At 58.5% G+C, this 17962-nt stretch overlaps 1 protein-coding gene and 1 long non-coding RNA gene across 2 annotated transcripts in view; one reads left to right on the top strand and one right to left on the bottom strand.

Annotated features, from left to right (window-relative positions):
* Window positions 1-17962, top strand: part of KCNH2 (potassium voltage-gated channel subfamily H member 2) — a 35305-nt gene that overhangs the window by 6634 nt on the left and 10709 nt on the right. Inside the window, exons 3-5 of the mRNA XM_077761491.1 lie at window positions 14343-14507; window positions 15756-15899; window positions 16408-16619. Coding sequence (XP_077617617.1) covers window positions 14343-14507; window positions 15756-15899; window positions 16408-16619 — 521 coding nt within the window. The remainder of the gene's footprint in view (window positions 1-14342; window positions 14508-15755; window positions 15900-16407; window positions 16620-17962) is intronic.
* On the bottom strand, window positions 1575-3257 carry LOC144229669 (uncharacterized). Its single transcript, XR_013334555.1, has 2 exons — window positions 3159-3257; window positions 1575-1949 (listed from the first exon to the last, which is right to left on the bottom strand). It is a non-coding gene; the product is annotated as an uncharacterized LOC144229669 (long non-coding RNA).

Raw genomic sequence — 17962 nt, 5'->3', positions numbered from 1 at the left:
GGAATGGGCGAGGCAGGAGCGTGGCGGGGCATCCGGCGAGTCCCCTGCGGGTGTGACCCCAACTGAGGTCACTTCTGTGGGTCAGGTGGCAGGCGGGGGCTGGGCATTGGGGCCCCAGGACGGTGGGGGTCTCTTCACCTCACGCACTCTGGCGAGATGGGTTTCGGGGTGGCCGAGGGCCTGTTTGGCTGTGGGTGTAGCCTTTGGTTTCTTCCTTCCCTGGGCTGACCAGGGCACGTTGAGGTAGGGAGGCTGGAGTTTGAAGGGGCCAGGATGGCGGGTGCGTGGAAGGAGCTGATAGAAAGTCAGTTTGGTGGCTGGGCACTGACTTCCAGCTCAGGCCTCTAGCTCCCTAGGGCAGCCCCTGCCAGGTGATTGGTGGGGGGAGATGTCACCGAGGGTGAGGCAGGGGGGCTGCGGGACTCTGGCTCTCTGCTGTCCTTCTCCTGCCCCTCTCTCTTCTGTACTTAGGCTGCACCTGGCAGGAGGGGTGTGCCTCTTCCCACAACCTCCGTTCCCTTTGTCCCGTCTTTTGAGTGCCCGCCCATCACCCATCACCCCTTCCTTCGCCAGGTGTCTCTGCTCAGCCACCGCCTCCCAGCCCAGCTGCTCTGGGCTTCCGGGACAGTGGATAAACAGAGCCCTGGGCGGGGCTGCTCCCGCACTGTGCCTGCCCTGGTGGGGTGCGCTCTGCTCAAGGAGGGCAGTGAAACTGGGCTTGGCAGGTATTGGAGGACTGGGGAGATGGCTCCAGAAGGTGCCACTGGACTGGCCATGGATGTCCAAACGCTGCTACTCAAGAGTTGTATCTGATGAGCATTTACTGAGCCTGTGAGCCAGGTGCAGTGCTAGGGTCCTGTAGACAGCGCAGTGAACAAGGCAGATGAAGTTACTGCCAGACGGAAGCTTACCTGCTGTAGGTAGCACTCTTTGCTTTCCCCGTGGGTAGGCAGAGTGAGCCAGCAGGCCTGTGTGCACCTGGCGCTGTCCCTGGAATATCCCCTGCGCGCTCAGAGTCCAGCGAAGCTGCCTTGTAAAGTCTTGCATCTCTCGATGGCCCCGCTTTTGCATCGAGTGCAAAAGCATGTGACGTCACTGGACAGCATTAGAAGGGACACTATCACTGTGGTCCTGTGGAAGAGAGTTTGCTTACGGACAATGGGGCTCCGGGTGGGAGGCGGGGAGAGTAGATCCAAACTCTGAAGCCTTCTGTCTATTTTTTTCAAGGAAGTCTCCCCAGAACTTGAATCAGAGCAGACCTGTTTTTATATCTGCCGGGCCATCTAGTGCTAGCAAACATTGCTGGGTGGCTTCTTTGCGCCGGACGCTGAGCTAAACGCTTTACTTAGGTTATCTCATGCAACCTTCACAACAACCCTGGGAGGTAGATACTATTTTTATCTCCATTTTACGGATGAGGAGACTGAAGTTCAGGGAAATTAAGAAATTTCACCAAGTCACACAGCTAGAAAGTGGTAGACCTGGGAACGGGCCTCTTCTCCGTCCGATCAGAGCCCGACCCATTCTGCTCTGCTGTCACATATTAAAAATGGCCCCGGGTAAGCACAGGTGTGTCTGCATTCTGCACTTTATGTACAATTTTAGTTTGAAAGTTTGCAAACCATTGGTGTAATGAAAAGAATGTTGGTACGGAAGTCCTGGGTTCAGGTCTAACACCAGGAATTATGTAGCATGCGAACTTGGTCACTGCCTTAAGCCTGTTTCTGCTTCCAGGGTGAGGTGCTCACGCAGCGCCTCGGCCAGAGAGGCCTGCCTGGGTGCTTCTGTCTTCCCCGTAGTGTTTGGGGAACTGGCCCTCCCGCTGTCCCCACGCTGACTCCTTTGGGAGAAGATGGCCACGGGACTCCTTCTTCAGAGGTGCTATCATGGAATCTTGGTGACCTTGAGGATCACTTAATCCAGCCCCACTTGAGTTACAGATGGAGAAGCTGAGAAGCAGAGGTCTGGTTACTAGTTAATCAGTGGATGAAGTGGGACTAGAACCCAGGCCCTCTGCTCAAGTTCATGTTCTTTCTTCCCTCCAGTTAACCCTTCAAATGGGGCTGCCACCCCGAAAATCATGTGGCCAGTCGTCTCTGCCTGCCTTCTTGTCTGCTCTCACCTAGATTCTCCTGTTGGCCCACAGGCTGGCCTTGACCCTCAGGTCATGCGGGTGCCCATTTGTCCTGGCACTTGAGGCCTAGGACGCACAGTTCTCCTCTGCCTCCTTTCCCTCTGCCTTGAAACGCTTAGTCTCCTGGGCAAAGTCCTGTGGCCTGACCCGAGCTGTGAACGCAGGTGTACATGAGCTCGCACCTCTGGGCTCGGGCAGAACAGGGAGACAGGGGTGAGGAGCGGCAATGTCACCGCTCACTTCTGTCCGGGCCCTTTTCTGGGTGTCTGGCTGGGCCAGCCACAGGAGAGCGGGTCCCCGGGCTTCCGCTCCAGGGAGGTGGGTGGCTGGGAAGGAGGCGGGGCCTTCTGCTGGCAGGCGCCACTGCGGACAGCTGTGCCGTGTCGGTGCCTCAAGCCCAGCTCTGTGCAGTATCAGGGCCCCGAGCCAGACAGCCCCATTATTTAGGTGCTGGGACTGCTGGGAGGTGGGGAGGCCAGACTTGGGGTGGGGGGGTGCGGGCCGGAGGGAGAGACTCGAGGTGCCAGGGCCCGCCAGCCCCGTGTCCGTGCCCCTTAACAGGAAGCCCAGGATTAAGAGGGACCCGGCAGTAGAGCCAGCAGCTTGGGGCCGGCAGGCGATAGCACCCCTGGGGGGCCCTGGGGCCCCCGTCTTGGCAGCAGGTGCTGCTCGTGTACACCTGTGTCCTGACGTGGTTGGAGGGGTGGGCTGTGGGCCCTTTACAGCGTGGGGGCAGCGTGGCTCCTTATCACCTGCTCTGTCCTCAGCCAGGCCCCAGGGAGGTCCCCAGCTCTCTGTCCCTTTTGTTCTCTGCTCTTTGTTTTCATCTCTCTTAGCCCCGCCTCCTATGAGTTCAGCCTGTGCTCCGGGACTCAGCTCCTCTCCCAAGGTCCCAAGGTGGCCTCCCTGCCGACTCCTGTCCCCTTGGTCTTTATCTCCTNCACCCCCCCTGCCTTCCTCCTCGCCTTTCTTCCTCTGCCCCTCTGGGCTCTATCTGGAAGTCTCTCTCTCTGGCTCCCCATACCTCTGCCTGTTCTGGCCTGGTCTCCATGTCCCTGTGTCCCCAGGAGCCTGTGCGTGGGTGGGGATGGGGGTGTCTCTGGAGAAGTCAGCCGGCTTCTCCACTCCAGCTGCAGGCTGGTTGCCATGGTGACAGGGTCAGAGGGCCCCCACTGCAACAGCTGAGCTGTGGGCTGGGGGAGGGGTGGAGACCATCGAGCCAGCCTGTTCCCCAGTGTCCCTAGTGCCCATGGGGAGCCAGAGCCCCAGTGGTGGCCTCACAGCCACTGGTGTGTGGTCCCCAGACTCAGATGACAGCTGCTCAGGCACTCGGGCAGACGCTTCTGGCACCAGCGACCCTACGTATACCCCGGGCCATTTCCCCTATTTCCCCCTTGCCCCCTGAAATGAGACTCCTCACTGGGATGCTCTGACACTCCTCCCTCCTCCATCATGGCCGACCCCTGCCCAAGCTCGGACACCCACCTCCTCTGTCCCTGTCCAGGTCGTGATCCTCGAGCCCCCAGGCCCCCATCAGCTGGGTTGCTGGTGAAGGAGCCCCTGGGTATACTGAGGCCGGGTAGGCAGGTCAGACAGAGGTGGGTGCCTAGGTGTCCTGTGTCTGTGGGGTGGGAGCATAGCACAGTGATCCCTGGAGGAATGAGGTTAGAGACAGGCAGCACCTCTCTCGGGGGTGGAAGCCTCAGGGTGGCTCCGTCCACCTTGGGCCTTCCACTCAGGGTCTGGGCAGCTCGGATGCGTGGCCCTTGAGAGCATCTGCACGTGCCCCTGCGCAGTGGCCAGGAGCAGGGCACAGGGGCCTGAGGCGCCCTTCTGCCGCCAGCCAGCACTTTCTCTGCAAGGCCTCTAGGGAAGGGTCGTTCCTGAGCTGGAGTAGGCTGCCCTGGCCTCCTTGGGAGCTTCCTGTCCCGGTCCCACCCCGGGGTGAGGTAGCTTGCCAAGGCCGAGGGTGTCAGCCACTTCTGGCCTCTCTGGGGTCTGGAGAGTGTTCGGAGGGCGGCTCCTCCGTGTTGTGTCTGCTGCAGCCCCCGGCGAGGAGCTATGTAAATATTTGTGCAGAGCCTTCTCTGCAGTGAGAGTGGAGTTTCACGGTGGCCTTGGCTCTGGGGAGGGGGGCGGTGGGCATCAGGAGGGCCAGCATGGGTGTGTGAGATGGGGTGAGACTCAGCCTCTTTGCTGCCCAGAGGTGGCTTCCAGGGCGGCGTGACTTGAGAGGTTCCAAGAAAGCCCTTGTGCAATTAACTATCCCCTCTGAGGTGCCCCAAATGCCTCCTCTCGGGAACGTTTTGCATGCAGGGGGGAATAGGGAAATATCAGCCCCTTAGCGTGAGGGACGTTGACAGAAACTTTCCTCCCTGATAAGGGAGCAGAGCCAGAAGAGGGGGCGTGGTGGGACACCTGGGGCAGCAGACAACGATGGGAGAGGCTCGGGATGGGGCACCCGGGGGGCTCAGCCAGTTAGGCGTCCGACTCTTGATCTCAGCTCAGGTCATGGTCTCACGGTTTGTGGGACTGAGCCCCGCAGTGGGCTCTGTGCTGATAGCAAGGAGCCTGCTTGGGATTCTCTCCCGCCCTCTCTCTCTCTCTCTCTCTGCCCCTCCCCACTCTCTTTCTCTCAAAATAAGTAAATAAACTTAAAGAAGAATGGGAGAGGCTCTGGGTGAGCCGCTGTCCCCCCGCACCGCTTCCTGTCGCTAGCCAAGGGGCCATAAAGACCTCCATGCTGTGGACTGTGGGTGGCCTCGCATAGGTCCCTCTCTGTTTTGGTCACATGTCTGCCAGACAAGAAGCACCCTGAGGACCAGAAGGTGTCTTCTCCTTGGCCCATATTCTCCCTCCTGCGCAGTTCTGGATGAGATTGCCGTGTCTGACGTGCCCCGCTAGATCATAACCTCCGCGAGGGGAGAGAGCAGCCTGTCTGTTTTGTTCTCTGAGGTATCTGTGTGTCTAATGCACACCGGAGCTTCGTACAGAATGAATGAATGAATGAATGAATGAATGAACAAACGAATGAATGAAGGGGTGGGCTGTGTGCTGTACTGTAGAATCCCTCCACTAGGAGTCAATGATTTGGAACAATTTCTGGCTCAGCTACAGACTTGCACCTGCTGGGCCATCAGCCATGTGTCCCCAGGTCCTGGTCAGCCGGTGGGGGGGAGGGGGGCGGCAAAGTGAGCCAACTTGGGGCCTCCGGATCCCTGTCCCCTACGGTGCTCCCCTCCCACCCCCTCCCAGGCTTCTGCTGGCCCCGGCTCTTGCTTCTCCCTCAAATCACTGAAACCATATTTGTGTTCATGTTTTTTGTTTTTTTTTCTTTCTCTTTCATTTCCTTTTCCTTTTTATCTCACTCCCCAGCCCCATTACCCTCCCCTCAGGCAACCATTCAGATGTACTCAGTGTGAATGTGTTGCTTGCATATGTTCTCGCAAAATGTGTATTTTGTCTGGATACACACAGGCTTAATTTATGTAAATGATATGTGCTATACATTATATCCCGGTGTTCACTTTACTCGCACGGGAGGATGCCTTTAAGTCCGTCCATGTTGTTACTTAACATCTAGTCTGTAGCTTCATATTCTGTGGTGTGTAGCCGCCTCGGTTTGCCTGCGCGCTCTCCTGGGCAGCCATCTCCAGATTTCCTGCATGAATAATGCTGCCGTGGGCACCCTCAGCCACGGTCCCTTTTGGACTCGTGTGAGGATGTCTTCAGGATGTATCTGCGAAGCTGGGATTGCTGGCTCACAAGGTTTGTGGGCGCTTCATCCAACGAAGCACTGTCAGACTGTACCCCGGCGTGGCTACCCATCACCACGTGCCTAAGCAGAGTACTAGATTCCTAGTCCCAGATCTCTGCCACACTTGGTGTCATCCACGTTTCTAATCTGTGCCAACCTAATAGGTGAAAGTGAACACTGGCTGCCTCAGATTTGCATTTCTTTGATATTGTGTGAATCCTGGCATGTCTTAGGCTTGATCGCGTTTTGTGTTGACTTTCCTGTGAGTTGCCTGCTCATATCCTTGCTCACTTTTCTTTCTTTTTTAATGTTTTTTTTTTTTAAATGCTTATTTATTTTTGAGAGAGAGAGATGTAGAGAGAGGTAGAACACGAGTCGGGGCAGAGAAAGAGACACAGAATCCAAAGCAGGCTCCAAGCTGTCAGCACAGAGCCCGAAGCAGGACTCCAACCCAGGAACCTTGAGATCATGACCTGAGCCAAAGTCTGTGTGCTCAACCAACTAAGCCACCCAAGCGCCCCTCCTCGCTCGCTCGTCTAATGAAGCTACTGTCATTTGTTCTTGGTGATTTGCAGGAGTTGCTTGGGTATTCTAGCAATACACATGCTTACTGTTAAAAGTTCAGTATATGGGTTCCAGACATTCATTCCTGTTGGGTGGAAATATTGCAAATATCACCTGCCATTCAATTAGCTCTCAACTTTATCCGACAAAGACATTTTGCATTGATACACATGAACTTTGTGCTTTTGAAGTTTTGTTTAAGAAATTCTTCACCACCACCTGAGGTTGCAGAGGGCTCCATTTTCTCCTATTAATTTAATTGTTTTACCTCTCCCAGTTGGCTTTCATCCATCCTGAGCCTCCCTCGGTGTCAAGTGGGGATCAGGTTGTATTTTTTTCCGTGTAGTGAGCCAATTTTCCCCACACACCTAGTAAACAGACTGTTTCCCGGCATTCACGGGGCCACCTTGATCATAAGCGAATTTCCCATCTATTCATGGGTCTGTCTTCGAGCTCCCTATTCTGTTCCAAACATTTATTTGTCTGTTCTTGTCACAACTGGGGCATTTAGCGTGGCTTAGTGTCTGGGAAGGGACATCTTCTCTTCCTTCTAATTTTGAAAGATTGACTTGGGTATTTGTGGACCTCTCTTCTTCTTTATGAACTTTAGAGAAAGTTTCTCAAGTTCCTGGAAAGAAAACCCATACTGGAACCTGGATTGGAATTACATTAGTTTTACAGATTAATTTGGGGGGGAATTGACATCTGTGTAATATCTGCCCCAACCAAGAGCCCGGACTGTCTCTCCGTTTATCAGATTGTGTCTACTCTTGATAAGTTTTGAGTCCCCGCCCCCACCCGAGAGCCCTGGTGCACTCTTGGGTCAGTTCCTATTTACTTTATAGTTTTTGTTGCTATTACAGAGTGCTCCTTATTTTTGACTACCCGTTCTAATAGCTGGTGCTGGTGCAGAGGAATACTGTCTGTTTTGGGGTTGAGCTTGCATCTGGCAACCTCAGTGAGCTCGCTCTCTTATTAGTTCTAATTGTTTCTCTGTTGATTTTGTTTGTTCTCTGGGGAGAGGATCCTATCATCTGCAGACAATGCCAGTTTTCTGTGTCTTTGTTTGGGTCATTGCCATTGTTTTGATGGTCGAAGATTCCATCTGCCTTCTCGGGAGGCTTCACCAGTACCTGCATTTGTTCTTTGGAGCGTCCTGGCGTCCTGTGAGCTCGGAGAGTCCTGGAGGGATTAGAGCTCTTGCTTTAATGATGGAGAAGCTGTGACCATCTGGGTGACCGATGAGTGCTGGAATTGGGTGGGTGTTCTCAAGGCATCCCCTCTCTCTCTGGGGTGCGCTGGGAGCCAAGGTGGGCGCGTCGGTCTGGGGGCTTGCAGACAGCTAGAGGCAGGGAGGGACCCCAGGTTGTTTCCTGGTGGACCGTGGCTGTGTGCCCTTGTGGCTCAGTGGCAGGCTGTGCGGGAGTCGCAGGGAAGAGCACTCGTAGGGGGCTGAGGCTCAGACACACCGTGCCTTTGCGGCTCCTGCTCTGGTCCCCTGCCTTTATGTTCCACGCTGCTGATAAGATTGAATAGTTCTTCAAGCAGAGACACCTTGATTCTCATGGTGCTTCCAACTACTGTCTAGACTCAGGATGGGTTTGAAATGGGCAAATTCTGTTATGAAAGGCCAGGCGGTCCCCCTGGTCTGAAAGGGGAGCTTAGAGGGTGGGGAGATGGCCCAGTCCACACCCACTTAAGTGCAGGTCACCCACCAGTCCTTGGACACCTGCTTGCCCAGCACCTCCCGGGAAACCAGCCCAGCCCTGGCCTCAGGGCTCCAATGTGGGTGGGTGAGGGGGGGAAGGAAGCTCACCCCAGAAGCCAGTGCACAATTATCTCCTACATTAGGGATACAGTGTTAGAAATTCTTAAAGAGAAATATCATGTGGGCCAGATGGAGCAGTCAATAACATCTTTGTAGAGGTGAGTCCTGGGGGTCCCAGAGGGAGGGCAGGAGCTGGCGGGAGGAGGGGTGGGGGCTGTGCAGTGGGAGTACCAGGTGAAGCTGGGGTGCCCTGAAAGCACCCGGGACCTAGCTGGGAGGGCGGGCTGAAAGGTCTGAGGTGGTTGGGATCCATGCGATTCTGGAGGGTCCCCAGGGGGGCAGACTCCAGGAAGTAGGAAGGGGAAGGGAAAGCTTGGAGGAGGGGAATGGGAACGGAACTGGAGAGCAGCCTTCCCACGTGGCCATGGCCTTGTTTTACCTTCCCAAGGCTCCTGGCGGCAGGGCAAGGTCGTGGCTCCCCGTTTACATAGGCACGTGGCTGTGTCCCTGGCGGTCGATGGCGCTGGGACCCAGGGCTTGTCTAGAAAGAACTCTTCTCCAGAGGCTGTTGCAGTGTCCCTGGGGGAAAGGTGGTACTGGCCCGGCCACATGCAGTGGGTTTGCGGGGGAGGGGTGGAAATCTGGCCCACGGCGTGCCCTCTGACCCTGCACATCCCTGGGGGGGGTGTCAGGCTGGTGGAAGGGTCTGTCTGGGGAGGCTCTTTCTGAGTGAGTTGGGGGCTGGATCATGACTCCCCAGCTCCTGGAGTCAGGGGCAGGGGACCCCCTCCCCTCACACACACACACACACACACACACACACTCATTCACTGGCTAGCCTCTCAGGGTTCCCTGCTCTGTCCCCTGAGCCTACAATATCCCTGGCCTTCCCTAGGCCCCCAGCTACCCCTGAGAGCGGTGTTAGCGACACGGTGGCCCCTGGCCAGGAGCAGCTCCTGCTGCATCTTCCTGTCACCGCCACCAGGCTAAATATAACCTGACACTGCACAGCCCTGGGCTGCCGCCGACGACGACAGAGACAGCCTCTCTGCCTGGTGGCGGACAGGGAGGACTGGAGCCCCAGCCTCCTGCCCTCAGTGTGACTTTGGGCCCAGCTCCTCCTGTGGAGAACTAGGCAGGGAGGCGACCAGTATGAGGATGGCTGCCTCCCTGAGGTCACCTTCCCTGCAGGGACCCAGCACCCTGCCTCGTTAGAGCTCTGGTTGCTTCCACAAGGCCATCTGTCATTTCATCTGGCACCCAGGGCAGGAATCACTTGTCCCTACAGTACTCACAGGGAGACCGAAGTTCAGAGAGGTGGGTGACCTGTCTGCAGTCACACAGCAATTGCCCAGGTCTCCCGCTGGCTGGGGCAGATCAGCTCAGCTCTGTGGGCTCCTCCTGCTGCCTGCGTTACTCTCTCTTCCTCCATCTCATGCTGGGCTCTGAAATGGGTTCCTTTTGTTTTTTAAAACAATTTTTAACATTTATTTATTATTGAGAAACAGAGAGAGACAGAGCATGAGCAGGGGAGGGGCAGAGAGAAGGGGAGACACAGAATCCAAAGCAGGCTGTCAGCACAGAGCCCGACGCGGGGCTCGACCCCACAAACTGCGAGATCATGACCTGAGCCGAAGTCAGACGCCCAACTGACTGAGCCACCCAGGCGCCACTGAAATGGTCTCCTTGGCTCAGTGAGGCCAGTGCCAGGCCTGTCCTGTGCACAATGCCCCCAATGTCACGTGTGTGCTCAGGAAATGTTCGTGGGGAATGAAGAGACACTTTCAAGGCAGCAGTGATGACATCTAGTTTCTGGATGAGCATCTGGGGACTCTGACCTGAGGAGCTGGCCCAAGGACACTCAGGGTCACCTGCCACCCTCCCTCTTCCCACCTGCCAGGGGCTGCCTGGACGATAAGTCCTGTCCCTGTTGAAGCTGAGTATGGCTTCTGCCCGGAGCGCAGCCAAGGCCCGCAGTGCCCAGAAGTGGGAGATGTGGTTTGGGACTGTGGGTGGGTTCCCAGACCCCTGGCTGGGTTGGGGTGCTGGGCAGGGACCCTGCCCCCGGGTACGCTGCTGGGTGTGGGTTGGCACCAGATGAAAGCTGGCCGGTGTGTTCTGGTGGAAGACAGCAGGGGGTCAGGAGGAGCTGTACCTGCTGAACGTGGAATGTGTCCAGGCCTGATTCTCCCCCAGGGCCCCTCCCCCTGCCCGTCCCTTCTCCCCTCCTTAGTGACTTGCTGTCAGCTGCGTGACCTCGGTTGGCCATTAGGATCCAAGGCACAGAGGAGCCTGGCTATTAATCAGCGATGGTCTCCGCTCTCCTTTTGTTCATCCCCACAGGGCCCGGGGTGCCCTGAGCTCCGGGAGGTAGGCAAAGACTGGACACCTAGCCCTCAGGTACCTTAAGCTGGGGCTGGGGGCTGAGGGGTGTGTGTGTGAGTGGGGTATTCTTCAGCGTCAGCCCCTTGAACCAGGCTGGCTCAGGCGCCTCTCCCCTTCCTCCTCCTTCCATTTATCAAGATCTCCCTGGGTCCTAGCTCCTGCATCACATATATCATGTCATTCATCCTTCAAGCCCTGCAGGGTGGGCGTGATCTCCCCTGTGTTACCCATGAGCACCCTGAGGCTCCGGGAGGGTAGGTGACTTGCCCAAGGTCATCCTGAAGCAGTGAGCAAAGGCCAGCTGACTGCAGAGCCTGCACCCATCTTCCCCCCCACCCCCACCCGCCTTCCCGCCTCCCCGCCTTTGCCCTTTGCACTGGGGAATCTCGCAGCCTTCCTGTGGGCCCTGTGGGGTTCCTACCGCTCCCCTCCAGCCTGTCCCTTCCTGGAGCGCTCCGCGCCGCTGGGCTCGGGAGAGTGGGCCGTGCCTGCCACAGAGTGGCTCTCTGTGGAACTGCAGGCTGGCCCAGCTCTGGGCCCAAGTCAGCCTCTGCTGGGGTGGGGTGGGGGAGCAGCCCTGGGGGCAGGGAAGTGCGAAGTGCGGGGTCTGGGGGTAGGCAGGGGAGGGACTAGGGGAGGGCGAGGCGCCCTTCTGTGTGTGCAGAGCCAGCCCAGGAGGCAGCTAGGCTGTGGACTCTCCACGTTTCTCCTCTGTGAAGTTGTGTGAAGGTCAGAACCCCACCACCCACAGGCTGTCGTTGGTGCTGATGCCCAGCTCTGCCTGTCCCTGTGGCCAGACAGGGTGTGGCCAGCCCTCACCCTGTCTGAGCTTCAGCTGCCCTGCGTACGCACCCCCCCACCCCCAATAATCCCAGCCAGCGACGGGATGGCGGACAGGGGTCGCTGGGTCGCTGGCCTGGGGATGGCTGGTGTGACAGCCCACTGGAGACCCCGGCTGCCCAGCAGGTGGTGGGAGGGAGGCGGGGCCTCAGAGAGCTCTGGCTGCCTCGGCGCTAACTTTCCTTCCTTCCTTCCCTGTCCCCTAGAAATAGCAGCTGGAGCCTACCTCCCCACCCTCGTCCGCACAGCCCTCAGGCAGAGCTCCAGTTCACATTTTTGGAATAACCAGGGCTTTGACGGGGGTTCGTTGAAAGGAAAAATTCCTTGAATGTCGACAAGGCGAGAAGGCCAAGGGGGCTTTGCGTGTCAGCCTCTGTCTGGAGCGGGAGTGGCTCTGTACTGCGAGGGGGTTTCTATCTGGAGTTTCGGCAGCCCGGCTGGCAGGCGGTGGGGTGGCGGTTTGGCATGCCTCCATCCAGGGCTACCTGAGTGGCAGAATGCAGTCCTGGCCACCTCTCTGGCAGACGAACCTGAACTGAGCGGGCGTGGGCTATCGAGGCCTTGGGTTCAGACTCCCGAGGCTCTGTGTTGGGGGCAGGATCCCCAGGCCATCCTGAAGGGTTGGACTCATCTACATTTCAGACTCTGGACTTCTCTGAGATGAGTCCCCCTCCCCCCCTGTTAAGGAACCTAGGAATGAGAACCGGGGGCCAGGATCACTGGGGTTCCAGGGACGGGTGCTGGGGGCCTTGAGGGCTCAGGTTTCCTGGTCTCTGGCCTCTCCTTAGTCCTGATGAGGGCCAGTCCCTGTTCAGGCCGCCGGCCATCACCATATTAGGGCATAAACTCTAGGCGGGCTGCCTGGGTGCCAAACAGTCTCCAGCTGGGCCCAGCCCCCCGCGGCTCGTGACACCGAAGTGGGGCTTCAGCCAGGCCATGTCAGAGGCCAGGGGTCAGGGGACGGCTGCTGGAGGGAGACCCAGACAGAGCCCCCAGCTCAGGTCCCACAGGCCGAGCCTGGATGTGGTGAGTGGAGGGACTTTGGGGTGGGGCGGAGAATTCCTGGCCAGCCCCTCCCCTGGCCCAGCCCCCCCTCATCCCTGCGAGTCCTCCTCCAGGTAGTTTCAGAGGGTGGCAGTTAGGAGTGCTGATCTGCCTCCCTCCCGGGGCCCTGTCCCCAGCAAGTCCGCCTCAGCCAGGGAGCACCTCCCAGGACGCAGGGAGTCCTGTCCTGCTCCGCTGAGGCTCAGCCCCCAGGGCCTCCTTGGCAGGCATCGAGCACTAGCCCAAGTCCGAGGCTGCCAGCCCAAGGTTGTTGGCTTCTTCCTCGACTCCGTTCACCACCCACACTTCCTCTCCACCCTCCTCCTTCTTGACCCCCCCCCTTGGCCATCAGCACGCCCCCATCCCTCACCACCTGCTGCCGGGCCTGCTCCCTGGTGCGTTGTTTTAGGGGCGAGGCCCTCCAGAGGGGACGCAGACCCTGGGGAGGTAGGTAGGCTCCTACAGTTCACAGAAGACAGATGATCACGGGGGAGCCAAGGCAAGGAAAGAAGTTTGTCCCAGAACGAGAGGGAGATGAGGAGCACGTCTGGCCCCTGTTGGATCCATAAAGAAGGAGGAACAGAGTGTTTATGGGTTTTCTTGTTTCATCCAGGAGGGCTTCCTGTGGGCGGGAGTTCTGAGCGAGGCCGAGGGTGCCGGGGGGGTCACTCTCAGAAAGGAACAGAGAGAAGGGTGAGGGGCGGTGCTCTGGACCAGGAGCAGAGGTGGACTGGGTACACTGAGCCTGGTGCACTGACCTCACCTGGTGCAGGGGCTCTGGTGGGCAGAGAGACAGAGACTGGGAGGGGGACACAAAAGTCAAGGGACAGAGAGAACAAGGAGAGACGGAGATGAAAGCTCTGGACGCCATGCTTCTCGACTCTCTGCCAAAGGATTACTTTCGTTTATGTCTATACGTCACAGACCAGCCCTTTTGTGAACTACAAACTCACACGCTTGGACGTGTGGCGATCCCACATTGCTGTAATGGTTTTGAAACTCTTGCCCTTGACTTGTAAACACCGCTTGGGGGCCGGCGGAACATTTGGGTCCTCATGCACAGAGAGCAGAGTCAGAGTAACAGTTAGCCCTGCTGTAGCGTTTAGCTCACGCCGCGCTTTGCCCTAGGCGCTTGGCATGTATTGACTTACTTAATCTTTACAACTCATGAGAAAGAATTACTATCATTCCCATTTTATAGGTGAGGAAAATGAGGCGCAGGGAGCCTACATAATTAAAAAAAAAGCTGAAGCTGAATGCCGAGATCCTGGGCCTGAAGTCTACGGGTGCACCTGCTGTGCTGGGCTGCCTTGCACGATGCAAAGCAAGGATAGGGAGAGGAGAGGATAGGGAGGGAGACAAAGAGAGCTACCCCCCCCCTCCTCCCCCAAGAAGCAGCATGCATGGGCGCCTGGGTGGCTCAGTTGGTTAACCGACCGACTTCAGCTCAGGTCATGATCTCACGGTTCATGAGTTAGAGCCCCACATCGAGCTCTGTGCTGACAGCTCAGAGCCTGGAGCCTGCTTTGGATTCTGTGTCTCCCTCTCTCTGCTCCTTCCTGATTCATGCTCTGTCTCTCTCTGTCTCTCAAAAATAATTGATTGTTAAAATTAAAAAAAAAAAAAAAGAAGCAGCAGCAGCAGCTAGCTGGAGTGGATAGAATGAGGGAGGGATCGGGATGGCGGCCCAGGGCAGAAGGAGGGGTCAGTGTAGGAGACACTGGAGAGGACTGGCCGGCAGATGTGGGTGAGGGGCATGGGGGAGGCATGGACTGGCCCCTTGGGTCCTGCTCTGCTGTGCCCGCCTGAGGGGCCCCGGGGTCACAGTGGCCGCGTCCTCCGCTCTGCAGGGAGCTGCTTCCTGTGCCTGGTGGACGTGGTGCCCGTGAAGAATGAAGATGGAGCTGTCATCATGTTCATCCTCAACTTCGAGGTGGTGATGGAAAAGGACCTGGTGGGGTCCCCGGCCCATGACACCAATCACCGTGGACCCCCCACCAGCTGGTTGGCCCCGGGTAAGTGTAACCCTACTCTCAGGTCCCTTTCCTGAGGCTTGGAGGTTACCCAAGGTCAGCGCTCTGTAGGAAGTGGTGTTGGGAGGTGCCCCTTTCTGAGGTTGTGGGGGTGGGGATGACCGAGGATCTGGCCTAGTCCCATCTGGCTCGGGATGGACAGACAGGGCCGGGGTGACAGACTGAGCCCAGACTCACAGGTCCTAGCTTACTCGNTCCTGAGGCTTGGAGGTTACCCAAGGTCAGCGCTCTGTAGGAAGTGGTGTTGGGAGGTGCCCCTTTCTGAGGTTGCGGTGGGGTGATGACCGAGGATCTGGCCTAGTCCCATCTGGCTCGGGATGGAGACAGGGCCGGGGTGACAGGCTGAGCCCAGACTCACAGGTCCTAGCTTACTCACTTGGGTTCCTCCCACAGCACCTCCTGGGGGTGGTCCTCTCTCCAGCCCCACGAGTGAGGGATTCACCCTTCCCACGTGGCCCTGGCCACCTTGGAGCAGCTCTCCTGCTCATCAGAAGGCCCTGCCTCTCAGGGATTCAACTCCCTCTCTGTGTCGCTTCTGCCCCCTGGGCCTTGCTCCGGGGCTGGCCAGCTCCCTGCCCTGGCCTTGGCTGCTTGAGGATTCGTGGGGAATGCTCACGGTGGCCGGAGACCTGGAGCCCTCACCTCACGCTCCCATAACACAGAGGCTCCCTCCCTTCTCCATGATGTCCCTCTTGGGTTTCATTTTAATTTTTCCCTGGCAGAAGAGTCCACCTCTTGGTTTCTCAAGCCCTGAGAAGGTCGTGTTAATAACACTGGCCTTACCTGTCTTACGGGTCCCGTCTGCAGGGTAGCAGGGCATGGCCAGAAGTCATTGCTTCACCGTGCAGACGCAGGCCCTACCATTTACTGTGTGACCTCTAGTGAGTCACACGGCTCACGTGTGGCTAAATGTCCTCAAGTCTAAAAGGGGGGTAATGATACCCACCGGCATAGTTGTGAGTCATGCATGGTTCATGAGGAGCCCACGGTGACCTGTGAGGCTCAACAAATGATAGTTTGTTATTGTCAGAGCCTTAGATAATCCTGTACTGGAAGCTTATTGAGACCTGAGTTCTGTGCAGTGGGAGTGGGGGTGAAGGGGTGCTGGCTGCCCCAGCTCCCCACCCCATCTCCCCTCGGTGGCCAGGGCGCCAGCGCCCAGGCCTCCCTGCTCGTGGCTGCCCTCCTCACCGGCCACCCTGTGGCCATCTACTTCTCTTGTCCCCGCAGGCCGAGCCAAGACCTTCCGTCTGAAGCTGCCTGCGCTGCTGGCCTTAACGGCCAGAGAGTCGGCAGTGCGGCCNNNCCCAGCGCCGCGCCACCCGCCAGGGCCTGCCCCGTTCGGGGGCCCTCGGCTTCCTCCCTCTCAGCCCGGTCCTGTGTGCCTGGGAGATGGAAATCCCATTAAGCACTTACTTAATCCCATTAAGTGGCCTTTTACTCCATTAAATGTCCATTCATCCCATTACATTCTTCCACTGGCACAGCCTCTGCTGGCTGGTGGAGTTCGCTCTCCCACGGTGGCCCGCTGCAGGGGTGGCCATGGGGAGTGCGAAGGGCAGGAGAAGCCTCCGGTCCCGGCTACCATCTGGCCCTCAGACGGGTGCCCAGCGCCCACTGAACAGACCCTTACGGAGGACAGGAGGACCGTCTTCCTCCGTCACCTCACAGCTGCACCATGGCGTGCTTTCTTAAAGTGGCCTGGCTTCTCAGTGACTGCCGTCTCCTGGGTTGGCCTCACGGACTCACTGTACCCCATGGCCTAGTCCACACACGGCCTGGTCTCCACCTCAGCCTGCCACCCTGACCCGGCTTTCCCCTCCGCCCCAGGGGCCATGCACCCCTGCCTGCCGCCCTGACCCGGCTTTCCCCTCCACCCCAGGGGCCATGCACCCTCTGCGCAGCGGCCTGCTTAACTCCACGTCAGATTCTGACCTCGTGCGCTACCGTACCATTAGCAAGATTCCCCAAATCACCCTCAACTTTGTGGACCTCAAGGGGGACCCTTTCCTGGCTTCGCCCACCAGTGACCGGGAGATTATAGCACCGAAGATAAAGGAGAGGACCCACAATGTCACCGAGAAGGTCACCCAGGTACGTGCCTAGCTCCCTGGCTCTCCTCTCAGCCTGGACGAGCTTGGAGGGGGTGGGAGTGGGCTGTGGTCAAAGGGGGATGGTGGAGGGGACTGCTCAGTGGGGGCCTCTCCAGGGTGGGCAGACCCCGTGGCTGGAGGTGGCAGAGGGGGGGATTGCAGAGCTGGGGTGAGAGACAACAAGTCTGAGAGGTCTTGAGGAAGAGAGGAGAAGGGGAGAAGAGGAGAGAGGAAAGAAGGGGAGGAAAAGAGAGAGGAAGGGAAGGGACCCTGGGACAGGGCAGACACAGAGGGCAGGTTGATGGCACACGGGAGGGACAAGGCACTTGAGACCAGGTGGGCCGGAGAAGGCCACCGTAGGGCCCGCTGGGTGTGGTGAAGGAGGTACTGGGCCAGCTAGGGGAAAACCTACTTAGAAGGTGCCAGGAGGTCAAGGTCAGGGGTCCTGATTCTTCTAGGCCAGTGTGATAAGCTAGGGCTTGAATGGCTTGGAGGTACGCATTCCTGTCTCCAAACCACGGGACAGGAGAGGGGAGGGTATGACGGTGGGGGCATTGATACAGAGGGATTAGGTCCCAGAGAAGACCACCAGCCTGTGGGGGGCACTGCCCAACACCATCCGGGGGCAGGACCAGCCTGGCCTCCTGGTCCCCGCCGGCAGCAAGGGTGCTGGCACCACCCCCACTGCCCAGTCTGTGCCGACTCCTTCTGGCCTTGGGGGTGGGGTCGGGGAGAGGGTCCCGAGTGGGGATGCCCGCAGTAGGTGAAGAGCCCGGGATGGTGGGGGGGCTCCTGGCCGCCACCTGCTGAGCGCCAGTCTCTCGCCCCCTCCCGCCCCTTGCACGGCAGCTCCTTGAGTTGGCCCGAGAGAGGGCGCTGCCCCCTTTTGCCCGCTGTTGTCACTGCCAGCCTCCTCGGCCCTCCTCCTGGCCCTGCTCCCGCCGCCTCTGGCTCTCTGGGGCCCTGCCAGGTCTCCAGCCCCTTGGCCTTGACTCCAGAATGTTCCCCCGCGCCCCAGGCCCCATATCTGGTTGCCTGCCCCTCTGCCCCTCCTGCCTCTGCCTCCCGTTCCCGCCCGGAGCCCGGTGTCTGCCCTGCTCCCGCGCCCGCAGCCTGTGCCCGTCCTGTTGCGGTCTGTGCTTGGTCTATATGTGGCAGCGTGCGTGTGTGTTCCCGGCTTTGCCTGTCACCGGGCGGTCTCTCCATCTCTGGGTGTCGGTCTGACTCTGGCTCGCTGGGCACTGGACCGGAGGGGCGGGGGTGTCGGGGAGACCATTAATCTGCGGTGACAGGCCTGGCTGCCGGGGGAGGGGGAGGGGCGCGGGCTGCGGGAGGGGCTGCAGC

This window comes from Crocuta crocuta, unplaced genomic scaffold, assembly GCF_008692635.1.
Source record: "Crocuta crocuta isolate KB4526 unplaced genomic scaffold, BGI_CrCroc_1.0 scaffold408, whole genome shotgun sequence".
Lineage (NCBI taxonomy): Eukaryota > Metazoa > Chordata > Mammalia > Carnivora > Hyaenidae > Crocuta > Crocuta crocuta.
Note: the sequence above shows the minus strand (reverse complement) of the source record. Positions and strands in the feature narration are given on the sequence as shown.